At 44.9% G+C, this 13,404-nt stretch overlaps 1 protein-coding gene across 3 annotated transcripts in view; it reads right to left on the bottom strand.

Moving 5' to 3' along the window:
- Positions 1-13,404, bottom strand: part of DENND6A (DENN domain containing 6A) — a 110,463-nt gene that overhangs the window by 40,996 nt on the left and 56,063 nt on the right. For all 3 annotated transcript variants that reach the window (XM_029050634.2, XM_029050633.2, XM_001510993.4), the window contains 2 exons: positions 4,841-4,879; positions 4,710-4,752 (listed from right to left, as the gene is read on the bottom strand). Coding sequence is in view for 2 of the 3 variants with exons in the window: in XM_029050633.2 (XP_028906466.1) it covers positions 4,710-4,752; positions 4,841-4,879 (82 nt within the window). In the remaining variant the exon portion in view is untranslated. The remainder of the gene's footprint in view (positions 1-4,709; positions 4,753-4,840; positions 4,880-13,404) is intronic.

Here is a 13,404-nt window from a genome sequence, read left to right as displayed (position 1 = left end):
AGTGAGGATTTGAGCAGATCTCAGCAGATCAGAGAGCAGATAGGGGAAGCCCTGAGTCCCTCCCCAAAACACCCCTAGCATTCCCCTGAACAGTAACAACACCCTTCCATTGGTAAACCAATATCGATAGAAATGGATTAAATGGGCAACCTCAAGTAACTTTAAAAATAAAACTTCAAACAAGAAATTCAAACATTTAACTGTATTTTGTCCATCTGAAGCAATGTTTTCGTTAGGCAGCCTTAGAGTAGAATCTTACAAATGAAGTAATCGGGACTTTCCAGGATTATGTTTACAACATCTTGAGCAGATGTTGTAAAATCCAAAATCCAGAGATAAACTTTTGTCAAAATCCAATAGGAAACTGGAGAGTTAAAAATAAAAGATACCCAACGAAGTAAAACAAAGATGAGACTATAATTACAAGAATAAACCTCAAATGCCCCAGGCAAAAACAGCTTAATCTGTGTCCAAAGAGATCAATCGATCAATCTCTTTTATTTAGCAGTTACTATGTGCAGAGCACTGGCCTAAGAGATGTATGTTCTTAGCCTTGAGACACGTGACTCATCGCTATGCTTGTAAAACTAGCAGATGACAAGGACAGAGTCATCTGGCCATGGTCATATCTTGCTCTTTTGGAAGCAACTCCTGTTGGGGAAGTGATCAACTCATTATCCTTCCTTCCTTCGTACAGGATTTTAACACTCCACCATCCTATTGCAGTTGTCTGGTCATTTTAAGCATAAGGAAAAGGGCGGCGAGGGGAGGGAGAGGGCAAGGGCACAGGGAAAAGAAAGTAATGGGCCAAAGGGGCAAGACTTCAAGTGCTTAGTAGAGTGCTTTGCAGGCAGTAAGCACTCAGTAAGTACCACTGAAGACTTACATGCCTTCACTACCACTGTCCCCACTCCAGCCTGGTGACCCCAGCGGACACTCTGCTCAGAGGATGGGCCAAGTTAGGGCCACTGCTCTCACTTGGGTCATGGAATCAATGAGCCCAGGTGAGCTGACTTTCTGAGCTGTCTCTGCCCTGGAAGCAAAGCAATGAAGGGGACGACAATAAGGCCCAAGTCAAACCGCGTGACCTGGGACGACGTCTCAGTGGCGGTCCCAGCTGCCTGTATTGGCCCTCGATGGTGGCATGGATATTAGGAGTTTCCAACACAGTCAGAAACGCAGACTGTCACTCGGACTCTGAAACTCCCTCTCATGCACAGCCCCTTTGAAGTCATTACAGCTCTGGAAGTGATGGCAGTTGAAGCAGTAGTAGTTGCTGCCACTGAAAAGGAGCCTTCTGCTCTTCCTCCTCCTGCTTTCTGCGGCAGTAAACGCTGCCACCAGTACTGCCGGGGCTAAGGGATCCTGTCCTGCTACAAACCAAAAACGGGGTTTTACACGGATCCGACCTTTGAAAATTCATATGGTGGGACAGGCCCTGATACAAATCAAGATGTTTCCATCTAAGGCAGGACTTTTGGTGACTGAAATTGTAACCAACCGAATTTTAATATCCACAAACCCCAAGGCTCTGAGGACTAATTGGATTCTAATAATTATGCTGCGGTTTTTTTTCCTGTTATTTTTTTGAACAGGGCATTCACTACTTAAACAGTGCTGGCTACAGAACTGCCTTCATGAAACTGGGCCGAATTCTTCTTTTAAAATTGAACAACTTGTTTCAGAAAATACTTCAGGCTATTATGTATGTTATTTGAACTGATCAATCTCTGGTTTGAAGGGTTCAGTGTTTCTCAGCTACAGCTTCTTGAATTCTTAAATGAATGTTATTCAGAAAACTACAAGACCTCCCATTTGGGGATCACTACTACAAATATTAATCACAGTAATTATAACTCTGGTATTTGTTAAGTGCTTACTTTGTGCCAAGCACTGAACTAAGCACTGGGGTAGATACAAGATAATCAGGTCCTACATGGGGTTCACAGTTTAAGTAGGAGGGAGAATAGGTTTGAAACTTCGTTTTGCAGATGAGGGACCCAGGCACAGAGAAGTTCAGTGACTTGCCCAGAGTCACACAGTAGGTAAGTGGTGGAGTCTGAAATCTTCCCTTGGAAAGTCAGAAAAAAGAAATTTTAAGGTCTTATTTGCACAGAAGAAATTTGTGGACTAGGATTCTAAGGCAAGTCACACAGCAACAAAGAATCTTCTCTTCATTGCTCCCTTCCAATTATTTAGTTTCTTATTCTTATCCATGTCTTTATATAATCATCCTTACTTTAGTTTCCTATCCATACTTAGTACCTACAAACTCTGATTGTGGGAGAAAAATGGTTTGATAAATGTACAATACTACCTCTGGGCACCCTCTATAGGTCACATATGAGGAATCATCAGCAATGGAGATTTTCCTGGGAATGAAAATTTTCTTGGAAGAAGAAAAGAAAGGAATGAAAACCTTAAGATACAGGAACGACTAGCACTGATTTTAGGGAAACAAGAGAGGGAAATTTTTTAAAAAAAGTGGAAGAGGGTCTGTTAAAAGGTCCTATGGCAAAAAGGGTCCTTGGCAGAAAAGCATTGAGAACCACTGCTTTAGTGAAATTATGAAGACTTTAATCGATCAATAATATTTATTGTGGTCAGAACACTGTACTAGGAGGTTGTACTAACAAAATTAGTAGACATGACCCCCTCCTTCAAGGTGCTTACCATCTAGAGGGGAAGAGACCCTAAAGTAATTTACAGAAAGGAGGGAGTAATAAACTATACAGATAAGTACATACGTGTTTTGGGGGTTGTGTGTACTGGGACGTACAGAGGGGTTGAAATGGCAGTTGGGGTAGGGCGGGTATAAGGTGGGGAGAGATTAGAAATAATTGGGGAAGGCCTTCTGGAGGAGACGCAATTTCAGAAGGTCTATAATGATGGGGAGAGCTGTGGTATGTCAAATTTGAAGGGGGCGGGGGAGAATTCCTGGCAGTGGGGAGCGTGTGAGAAAGATGTTAGTGGCAGAAGATGAGAATAAGGCACAGTAAGAAGGTTAGCTTAAGGGCAATGAAGAGTACAAGCTGAGGTGTAGTGGGAGAAGAGATTGGATAAGAGAGAGAGAACTGGGTAAAATCGACTGTCAGAAATTTCTGCTTGAAAGGAATGAGTAACCTCTGAAGGTTTTTAAGAAATGGGAGACATGAGCCGAATGTTGTTTTAGAAAAATGATCCGGGAAACAGGGTGAATTATAGACTGGAATAGGGGGAGGCCAGAGGAAGAGAGACCAGTGAGGAGGCTGATTCTGTAAATCAAACTAGAATATGACATGTGCCTGGACCACAGAATTAACAAAACTTCAGGTGAGATATTCTAGACTTTGACACACATCCTGAATCCTCCTGCAAAAAAGGTTCAGCGGTGGTACATACAGATCTAAGACATTTCTTTATAACTAGCTGGCAAAATCTAGTCATTCTGATTTATAACTGTGTTAATTTGCTTTTTTCTAATGGTGGTGTTTGTTTTATTTTGGTAAAAATCTATGTTCCCTATCTCACATTTTCCTACAGTGGACAAAGTTAAAATTAACTGAGACATTAAAACAGGGTAAATATAAAAGCCAATGTTAAGAAATGCTATTCAAATAATTAATTGGTAACTGGTGGAAATCACTATTACATTAAAAGACATCAATGAATTAATATTTGGCAGCAGGATTCATCTCAATTGTTTTTGTAACCCTTTAAGGAAGTCATGAAAATAAACAGTCACCCACCCACCCTAGATGCCCATCTGGGCTTATTTGGGCAACTATGTGCACGTGGTAGTTATGGAAGGAATGGAAAAAAAGAGAGCGTTGGGGTTCAGGAGAGACAGAGACCATGGAGAAAGGGAAGTTACAGGTTTATGAGAACAGCTATGGCAAAACTAAATATGGAAACTAGGTTAGGAGGAGAAGCTACAAGTATGTGTGGGGGGTAAGGGATATGATTAAGCAGAAACACAGAATAAGCACAAACATATGAGGGGATGGACATGCAAGACAGAGCAAATTCAGTAGGGCAATTAGGACAAAAGTCACCCCTAGCTCCACCTGCAAGATGTGACCTTGACTGAACACACAAAACATGGCCTAACTAACGAACCATAAAAGGGATGTCCGGAGGAGGGAAGGGAGAGGAGGGGCCGGGTTGGGAGCCAAGAAGCTTCCAGCGGACAGAGAGAAGCAAAGTTCAGTTTGAAGGCCCGTAATGTGTACTCCTTAGGACAGCTGCTGGAGAATACACCTTGGATGTTGAATTGCCTTGTGCTGAGCTGGGGGACCATCAGCGAGGTTAACTCCAGAGGCAAGAGAGGCCTTCGCCTAGGGTGATTCATGGAAACTTGTGGTGGCTAGCTCTGGGTACAAATCCCCCTTGCCCTCACCCTTGGGTGGTCCACAGGCAAGTTGATCACAGAGCATTTTCGGGCCAACGGAGTGTAAGTTTCTGAGGGCGGGGATCATATGTATGACTCTGTTGTATTCTCCCAAGCACTTAATACCATGGATCAAGAAACTGCCATACTTCCTTGAATGGCAAGTAGATGCATAAGGGTCTATTTGAAAAGTGGATTACAAGTCCCAGCAGTTCATGTCAGATCAAAGTCTTATTCTCCTCCCCCACTACTCTTGTATGGCCCAACTAAGTTCCAAAACATCTTTCTAACCAGAAAATAGGAACTCCATTTTATATTTAAAGTGTATGAAAAGAATTACCTGAATTGGAATCTGGAAAAGACAAGTAGCAAATATTGGTTTTCTGAAAGAGAGAACAAAAGCCATAAATCTTGAAATAATGACCAAAATAAAAATGAGCAAAGCACATATAGAGTGGTATATCTCCTCACCTCTTTATCTGTAAGTTTGGAGTGCTGAGGATATATTACCTGCAAGAGAAAAGTTATAATTCATTAGAAGAGAGTGATACGAAATAGGTGCTTAGTATTCTTTTCAGATGGAAGAAATGATTCGAAGATACCGGTCACATGCTTGAAAAACTGGGAAAACTTCATCATTGCTGGGTTTCTACAAGTGGAGGGTGGCTGAAGTATAGAAGCACAGGTCCCGGTCTTCCATCATCAGGGTCAGGAGACGGTTGGGGAGTTTTAGCCATTCTACCCCCACCCCCTCGACTCTCCATCGAAAGTCACCTGCCATCGTGGGACCCAACCCTACCCTGACAGGAATGGAAGGTGGGCAAAACAAGACCTTGAGAAAAATGAGAATGTTGGACTTTTTTCTGTTAACCAGCCTGGGGGTGAAGGTAGAGAAAACAGGAGGGAGAAGGGAGTCGTGCTTATCACTGGTGTTTGTTTGCGGTGTCTATATTTGTCTGCCAGCCCCCACACTGTCTTCAGTTTACATGTGCTGTATATAGTCCCAAGTATATAAAATGGCATTACATATGTTACAGACAGTCAATAAAATGCTTACTGAAATTGATATTTCTTAAGGTCACAATTTGGTCTACCCCAATCAAATAAAATGAAGATTTCTACTTAAGGTAGATCCTCCTTCCAGGTGGAGAACAAGAAACAGTTTCCAGCATCCTACCTTCTTTCAGATGATCTTACTTAAATACTAGGTCCAGTGAGAAGTAGAGATAGAAGAAGTGGTGCTGGGGGGTGTCAAAAATAGCCCTCAAATGGGGTTTTGTGTATGTGGCAAACTCCAGTTGCCTCGAAAAAGTGAAAACAAAGCTCCAACTACTAAATGAAGAAAATGAAGACTGCAAAAAATCAATTTCTATACACTTTGAAATGTTCCAACTTCTGGATTAACAGTCCATCAACAAATGTATAAGATATCCTCTTCCAAATGCAAAGCTCAGAACAACATGAACAACATATTTCTTCAAGTACAGGTATATTCTAATTTACAAAGAGATATGTTCCTGAAAAGAAGTCTGTAAGTAAAACTACATATACAAGGTATGTCATCTAAAATAAGAAATCCAGTGTACTGATCAACCATATTTACTGAGCGCTTACTTTGTGCAGGGCACTGTATTAAGTGCTTAGGATTAGTGTAATTAGAGAATCAAAAAATCCATACATGTGACAGAGGTGTGATATTAAATTCATTCATGCAGATATAGAATAAATTTAATACCTCTCTCTATAAATTTGAATGGGGATGGCCACATCAACATGGGTGTTCATGACATGCCTCAGGCCAGGAGCTGGCAACCTTTTTGCACCAAAGGGTCCCACAAACCAAGTCTTTCAGTAGTTGGTGTGCCAAATCAGCCACACAATTTCAATAGCTTGCTTTACTGCGAACATGGTGATTTTAAAAACCTCATCCCCCCACCCCACTGCTGCACTTATGTCCGCTTGGTGGCAGCCGAGCCGAATTAACCCCATCCCCAGGCAGCCCAAGGTAACTCAATTCCCTGGGGCCCCCACGTGACATCATTACATGTCATTGTGCTGCTCGGAGAGTTCACAGCCACAGCTGTTGCTGACAGCAGGGAAGTGGGGGAAAGAGAAGGGGATTGGGAGCCGGGAGGTGAAGGAAAGGAAAGAGGAAAAAATGGGAGAGGAAGGAAGAGAAAAGACAGAAGAGGATGGGAAGAGAGGAGAAGGAAGGGGTAGCACGGGCAGGAGTTAGTCTTTTCCCCCTCCCATCACCCCAGGGATATGAGAGGACAGTGCCAACACGATCATACACATGGGAAGAAGTGGGATTGCCCCTTCCTCACCACCTGAGCCCACCAATAGGGGACGGGAGCCCCTTATATTCCCCCACTGAGGATACAGTGAGATTTCCAGAGACAAGAGGGGTCCTGCTCTCCCCAGCTGCACCCCACAATTCCCCACGGCCTTCCACTGTAGAGGACAGGGTCCGTGACCTTCTGGGACTCAACGCCGGCCCCTTCCCCAGCCTCGGAGGGCCCCAGTTGCTGTCTTGCCCTGTTCCCCCTCCCTCCCCTGCCCCCGATGGGCCAAATGGAGTCCGGCAGCCCCACATCATCCGCCGCAGTAGGGCAGGGGTGAGAGAGAGCAAAAGCAGGATTATCAAATGGCAAGCAAAAAGGAGTCTGACATGGGGAAATTAGGTGAGACATGAAACGGGCACAAGAGGGGCAAATAAATACAGAGATACATAAGAAAGAGACAGAACGACACAAGAGTCAAGAGTCTTAGAAGGAAGAGAGGAGAAGCAGGGAAAGATGGAAAAATAATCTGATGGAGATAATTACAGAAAGAGAGGAAAGGAAAAGGGACAAAGATAAATAGGAAAACTCTGTGTCTACTTTGTGTGAAGCATGGATACTTCTGCTAATAATAGATACATCCTGTTGCAATGAAATTCCAACTATTGACTTGTCAAATAAGGAGAGATGTCTAAATGGTAGTCAATAGGAAAAATTAAAGGGATAGGTTCCAATTGTATTTATCAGCTTTTTTCATGAGGCAATTTGATTTGTTTGAATATTACTCATTGACTCCATCTTATTTATTGGGTGCCTACTGTGTGCAGAGCACTGTACTAAGCACTTGGGAGAATACAATACAACAATAAACAGACACATTCCCTGCCCACAATGAGCTTATTGTGTGTTTGAAAAGGCAGAGTGAAATTTTGGAAATATAGTCTGGAGGCTTCTCACACAATAAAAAGGATTGATTATTAAAATCTGTATAATGTGCCAAAGTAAAAAGTATGTCCTACCAGTTTCTCAACGACACACATCCCTATGGATAATAATACTAAGAACTGAGAAGGAAGGTTGCCTAGTGGATAGAGAACGGGCCTGGGAATCAGAAGGAACATAGTGGGAGAGAACAGAAGTGGGTTGGGAGAGGAGTTAATATTAGAAAGAAGAGAAGCAGCGTGGCCTGGTGGAAAGAGCATGGGCCTGGGAGTTGGAAAGATTGGGGTTCTAATCCCGGCTTCGCCACTTGTCTGTTGTGTGACCTTGGGCAAGTCATTTTACTTCTCTGTGCCTCAGTTACCTCTTCTGTAAAATGAGGATTAAGATTGTGAACTCCATGAGGGGCATGGACTTTGTCCAACCTGATTAACTTGTGTCTAGCCCAGTGCCTAGTAGAGTGCCTGGCACATAGTAAGAACTTAAATACCATTCAAAAATTATGAGTATTATTGTATTTGTTTAGCACTTACTCTGTGCCAAACACTGAGCGAAGCACTGGGGTAGATATAATACAGTCGTATCAGACACAGTCTGTGGTCCACACAAGGATCACTAAGGGGAATAGAGGGCAAGTATTTAATCACCATTTTACAGGCTGAGGAAACTAAGGCAGGGAGCAATGAAATGGCTTACTAAAGGTCACACCTCAGGCAAGTGGTGGAGCCAAAATTAGAACCCAGATTTCCTGACTTCCAGTCCATGGATGCGGTCCTACTGTTGGCAGTGTCATCTTAATAATAATAATAATAATGTTGGTATTTGTTAAACGCTTACTATGTGCAGAGCACTGTTCTAAGCGCTGGGGGAGATACAGGGTCATCAGGTTGTCCCACGTGAGGCTCACAGTTAATCCCCATTTTACAAATGAGGTCACTGAGGCCCAGAGAAGTTAAGTGACTTGCCCACAGTCACACAGCTGCCAAAGTGGCAGAGCCGGGATTCGAACCCATGACCTCTGACTCCCCAGCCCGGGCTCTTTCCACTGAGCCACGCTGCTCAAACAGAAGATGTGAAGCAGCAAGACCTAGTGGACAAAGCATGGGCCTGGAACCCAGAGAGCCTAGTTTCTAATCCCAGCTCTGCAACTTGCCTGCTATGTGACCTTGGAAAGTCACTTAACTTCTCTTTGCCTCAGTTTTCTCAACTGCAAAATGGGATTCAATACCTGTTCTCCCTCCTACTTAGTCTGTGAACCTCATGTAGGCCAGGGACTGTATCTGGCCTAACTGTATCTACCCCAGTGCTTAAAACGTTGCTTGACACATAGTAAGCGCTTAACAAATGCCATTTTTAAAAAAAAGACAAAAAAACAGAAGGGTAGCTCTATTATTACTGCTAATTTGCTAAGGAATCTTTCAAGTAACGCATTGTAATCTCCATTTTAAAATGCTGCCTGAAGGATTTTCAAATTACCTGGATTTTGGAGGACAGATATTCTGCTGGGTAATGACAAGGGATGATACCTGTGTCACCTGGTTTGAGGTTTTCCAATTACTGTAGTCTTGAAAAAGAGATCATGAAGGTAACTCGGGGTTGAATCTGCTTTGTGTCCTGTTCCCGTATCTATTGACTGACTTGGTTCAGAAGGCAGCTGCAGGGAGTGGGTGGAAGGAACAGGAAGTCGAAAACAGTTCCCTTAACAGTAAAAATGAAGAATAAGACTGCGAGCCCCATGTGAGGCAAGGACCGTGTCCAACTTCATTCATTCAATCGCATTTACTGAGTGCTTACTGTGTGCAAAGCACTATACTAAACACTTGGAATGTACCATTCGGCAACAGATAGAGACAATCCCTGCCCAACAACGAGCTCACAGTCTAAAACGGGCAGCAAAACAAAACAAGTAGTCAGGCATCAATACCATCAAAATAGATAAATAGAACCATAGATATATGCACATTAATAAAAGAGAGTAAGAAATTATACAAACATACACAAGTGCTGTGGGGAGGGGAAGGGGGTAGAGCAGAGGGAGGGAGGAGGGGGAAGGGAGGAGGGGCAGAGGGAAAGGGAGGGCTCAGTCTGGGAAGTCTTCCTGGAGGAGCTGAGCTCTCAGTAGGGCCTTGAAGAGGGGAAGAGAGTTAGTTTGGTGGATGTGAGGAGGGAGGGCATTCCAGGTCAGTGGTAGCAAATGGGCCAGGGTCGAAGGCGGGATAGGCGTGAACGGGACACAGTGAGGAGGTGAGCGGCAGAGGAGTGGAGTGTATGGGCTGGGCTGTAGAAGGAGAGAAGGGAGGTGAGGTAGGAGGGGGCAAGGTGATGGGAGAGCTCTGAAGCCAAGAGTGAGGAGTTTTTGCTTCATGTGAAGGTTGATAGGCAACTTGATTAACTTGTATCTACCCCAGCACTTAGTATAGTGCCTGGCACATAGTAAGCACTTTAATAATAATACAAAAAAAAATACTTTTGTTGGGCTGGAACACTAACTCCTGTAGGAAATATTTCAGATGATGCATTAAAGATGAAGGGTACAGAAGTTTCATAATCCAACCCTTTGCCATCCTATAGGACTTCAATCCTATTTACCCTAGTCTTAAGGATCTCCAAGAAAGGGAGATTTCGTAATTTCTCACAGCAACCTATTTCAATTCAGAATTCAAGACACTGACCCTCATGCCTACTAAATCTCTCCTGTTTCTGTTTAAGACCACTCTTCTTGTTCATTCATTCAATAGTATTTATTGAGCGCTTACTATGTGCAGAGCACTGTACTAAGCGCTTCGAATGTACAAATCGGTAACAGATAGAGACAGTCCCTGCCCTTTGACGGGCTTACAGTCTAATCGGGGGAGACGGACAGACAAGAAAAATGGCAATAGAATCAAGGGGAAGAACATCTAATTAAAGCAATAGCAAATAAATAGAATCAGGGTGATGTACATCTCATTAACAAAATAAATAGGGTAATGAAGATATATACAGTTGAGCGGACGAGTACAGTGCTGAGGGGATGGGAAGGGAGATGGGGAGGAGCAGAGGGAAAAGGGGGAGAAGAGGGTTTAGCTGCGGAGAAGTGAAGGGGGGGTAGAGGGAGCAGAGGGAAAAGGGGAGCTCAGTCTGAGAAGGCCTCTTGGAGGAGGTGAGCTTTAAGTAGGGTTTTGAAGAGGGGAAGAGAATTAGTTTGGCGGAGGTGAGGCGGTAGGGCATTCCAGGACCCCGGGAGGACGTGGCCCAGGGGTCGATGGCGGGATAGACGAGAACGGGGGATGGTGAGGAGGTGGGCAGCAGAGGAGCGGAGCGTGTGGGGTGGGCGGTAGAAAGAGAGAAGGGAGGAGAGGTAGGAAGGGGCAAGGTGATGTAGAGCCTTGAAGCCTAGTTCTGTCCTTGATGGTGATTGAGGATTGAGAATCTATTATAAATTGTAAATCAAATAAAATGGCTAACTTTAAAAAGTTGATGGCATTTCACTCCATATTTTATGGCTTCTCACAACATTAAGAGTTTCAAATCTCACTCCTCTCAACTCGTTGCTGGTGATTGAGGAAAAAGTCTTTCAGGCCCATACTTGAGTGAAATCTCTCAGGCAGAAACAATAACCTGGAACACAAAGGACACTATAAAGCTTTTTTATTTGTCCAATAGACTGGACCCCTCTCCAGCCCCACAACACTCATGCACATATCCGTCTGTACTTTACTTTAATGTTGGTCTCCCCCTCTAATCTGTAAATGACCTTGTGAGCCGGGATGGCCGATACCTAGTGTTTGGTACTGTCCTTTCCCAATCGCTTAGTACAGTGCTCTGCACACAGTAAGCGCTCAGTAAATACCACTGATGGATTGATCAGTAGAGGGGGAGACAAGATACTTAAATAACCTGCCGGGGGGGGGAACGACAGAGTACATGGATACGTACAGAAGAGCTGTGGGGCTGGGGGGAGAGTGACTGCCCAAGTGCTTAAGTGGTACTGCCGCAGTTACAAAGGTGCCGCAGAGGGAAGGGTGAACAGGGGAGGTGAGGGTTTAAGTCAGGGAAGCCTCTCAGAGGAGCTATGATTTTTCGGGGGCTTTGTCCTAAGGTCTAGAGAGGCAGGTTGGAGCAGTTCACAAGGGTGGTGCAGGGTCTTCCCTGAAACAAAGCAACACTACTTTCTGGCAGTAATCCTCTTGTAGGCTGGAGTGGGTTTGTGAGGCAGCAGAAGAGGAACTGTGCCAACGCCCTGGCAGTCCTGCCGTCGCCTCCCCCTGGGGACCTCTCTAACTTGGATCAGGATTTTTGCTGGAAGCAGCTCTCCCCTGAGACTGGGTAAGGGCCGCTGCGATCTCATCGGTCAGCGCGGGACCCTGCTTGCCCTAGGCCCCAGGACGGCGACCTGTAGGACAAGCATGGCTTGGATCTTCTTCAAAACCTAATCCAAATCAAGAACCATGGCTACAGTAGGCCTAAGAGTTTATAACACATTCTAAATAAGATGTATTCTAAATCGGAGGTAAGCCACCTCCAGCCCTCATGCCAGAAGGTTGTCACACGCTGTCGCCGATGCTTCCCAGGCCTATACCACCATGCCTTTGGTGCTCCACGATCTTGCCTCCATAAGCTCCTACTGGTCACTCTACCTCCACTTTGCTGGCTGGGGACTGGCAAAGGGCGGAACAAGAACACTTGACCGCCACAACTATCATGGCAAAACCAGCATCTGCCCCACTCACTTCCTCAGCACCGTCCTTGGATTGTCCTTATAAAAGCACTGTCAGTGCCGGGTCCTAAGAGAACATTTTAGGCCAACTAATACAAGGCACACCTTTCAAGATTCCAATTCTCATCTGAAGAAACTTACCAGAGTGTTCAAAATCCAGGGTGCCAACCTCCCCAGCCGATTCCTTTTAGACCAAAGAAACTCATTTCTCCAAATGCTCGGAATTAGAATAAACTAATTCTGTTGTATTGTACTCTCCCAAGCGCTGGGCATGGTGCTCTGCACATAGAAAGCACTCAATAAATCCCACCGATTGACTGAAAAGACTTAGGATAATAACCTTTTAGCCTTTTTCAAATGTTTTCAGCCTGGTACCTCCTATGAGCTAGAGCCCCTCAAAGGCTAACAATCTGGACTTCCGAGGTCTGATCTTACCTAGCCCAACTTAAATGCCAGAAGCGACAGCCTGCAGCCATCTGAAGCTCACAGCTCCGGTCGGCTCAGGTAAGCTCACTGTGGGCAGCGAATATGTCTATTGTTATATTGTACTCTCCCAAGTGCTCCCAAGGACAGTGCTCTGCACACAGTAAGCGCTCAATAAATACAACTGAATGAATGTTTTGTTCTGACAATCGCTGGAACCGGCTTCCAGCTGGAGCTCTGCTCCTTTTGCATCTGAGCCGTCAGGATGGGATCAGATGAGCACAGGACAATCCGGCTTGAATCAGATTGTGAGTAAGAATGCTCCTCAGCACCTCATTTCATTCAGAGGATTGCGGTGCCACTCGTTTCCAGGAGCCACAAGAGGTTGCCCCATTCCAGTAGCCCAAGGGCAGCCTCAAACCACAGCCTTCCCCTGAAGTGAATTTCCAGCCACTTCTGGTTTGCTGCTGAGCACTTCAGGTTCAGCAGGACTGCAGCTGGCACCACACTGGCCCACCCGGGGACGGGCTGGTAACAGGCCAGGCTGGGCACAAGCAGGAAATGGGCCAGGACAGACGGGATCCTGGATTTCCAGCTTGTGTGAGGCGCAGCTGGAACTTGTAGCCCTGGGAAGGAATCTGATTTTCATTAACGTAGAAGGGGCCAGCGCATGGGAGGGGAGAAGGTAGCCA

This window comes from Ornithorhynchus anatinus, chromosome X1, assembly GCF_004115215.2.
Source record: "Ornithorhynchus anatinus isolate Pmale09 chromosome X1, mOrnAna1.pri.v4, whole genome shotgun sequence".
Classification (NCBI taxonomy): Eukaryota; Metazoa; Chordata; class Mammalia; order Monotremata; family Ornithorhynchidae; genus Ornithorhynchus; species Ornithorhynchus anatinus.
The sequence above is the reverse complement of the archived record's forward strand: the minus strand, read 5'-3'. Positions and strand labels throughout refer to the sequence as shown.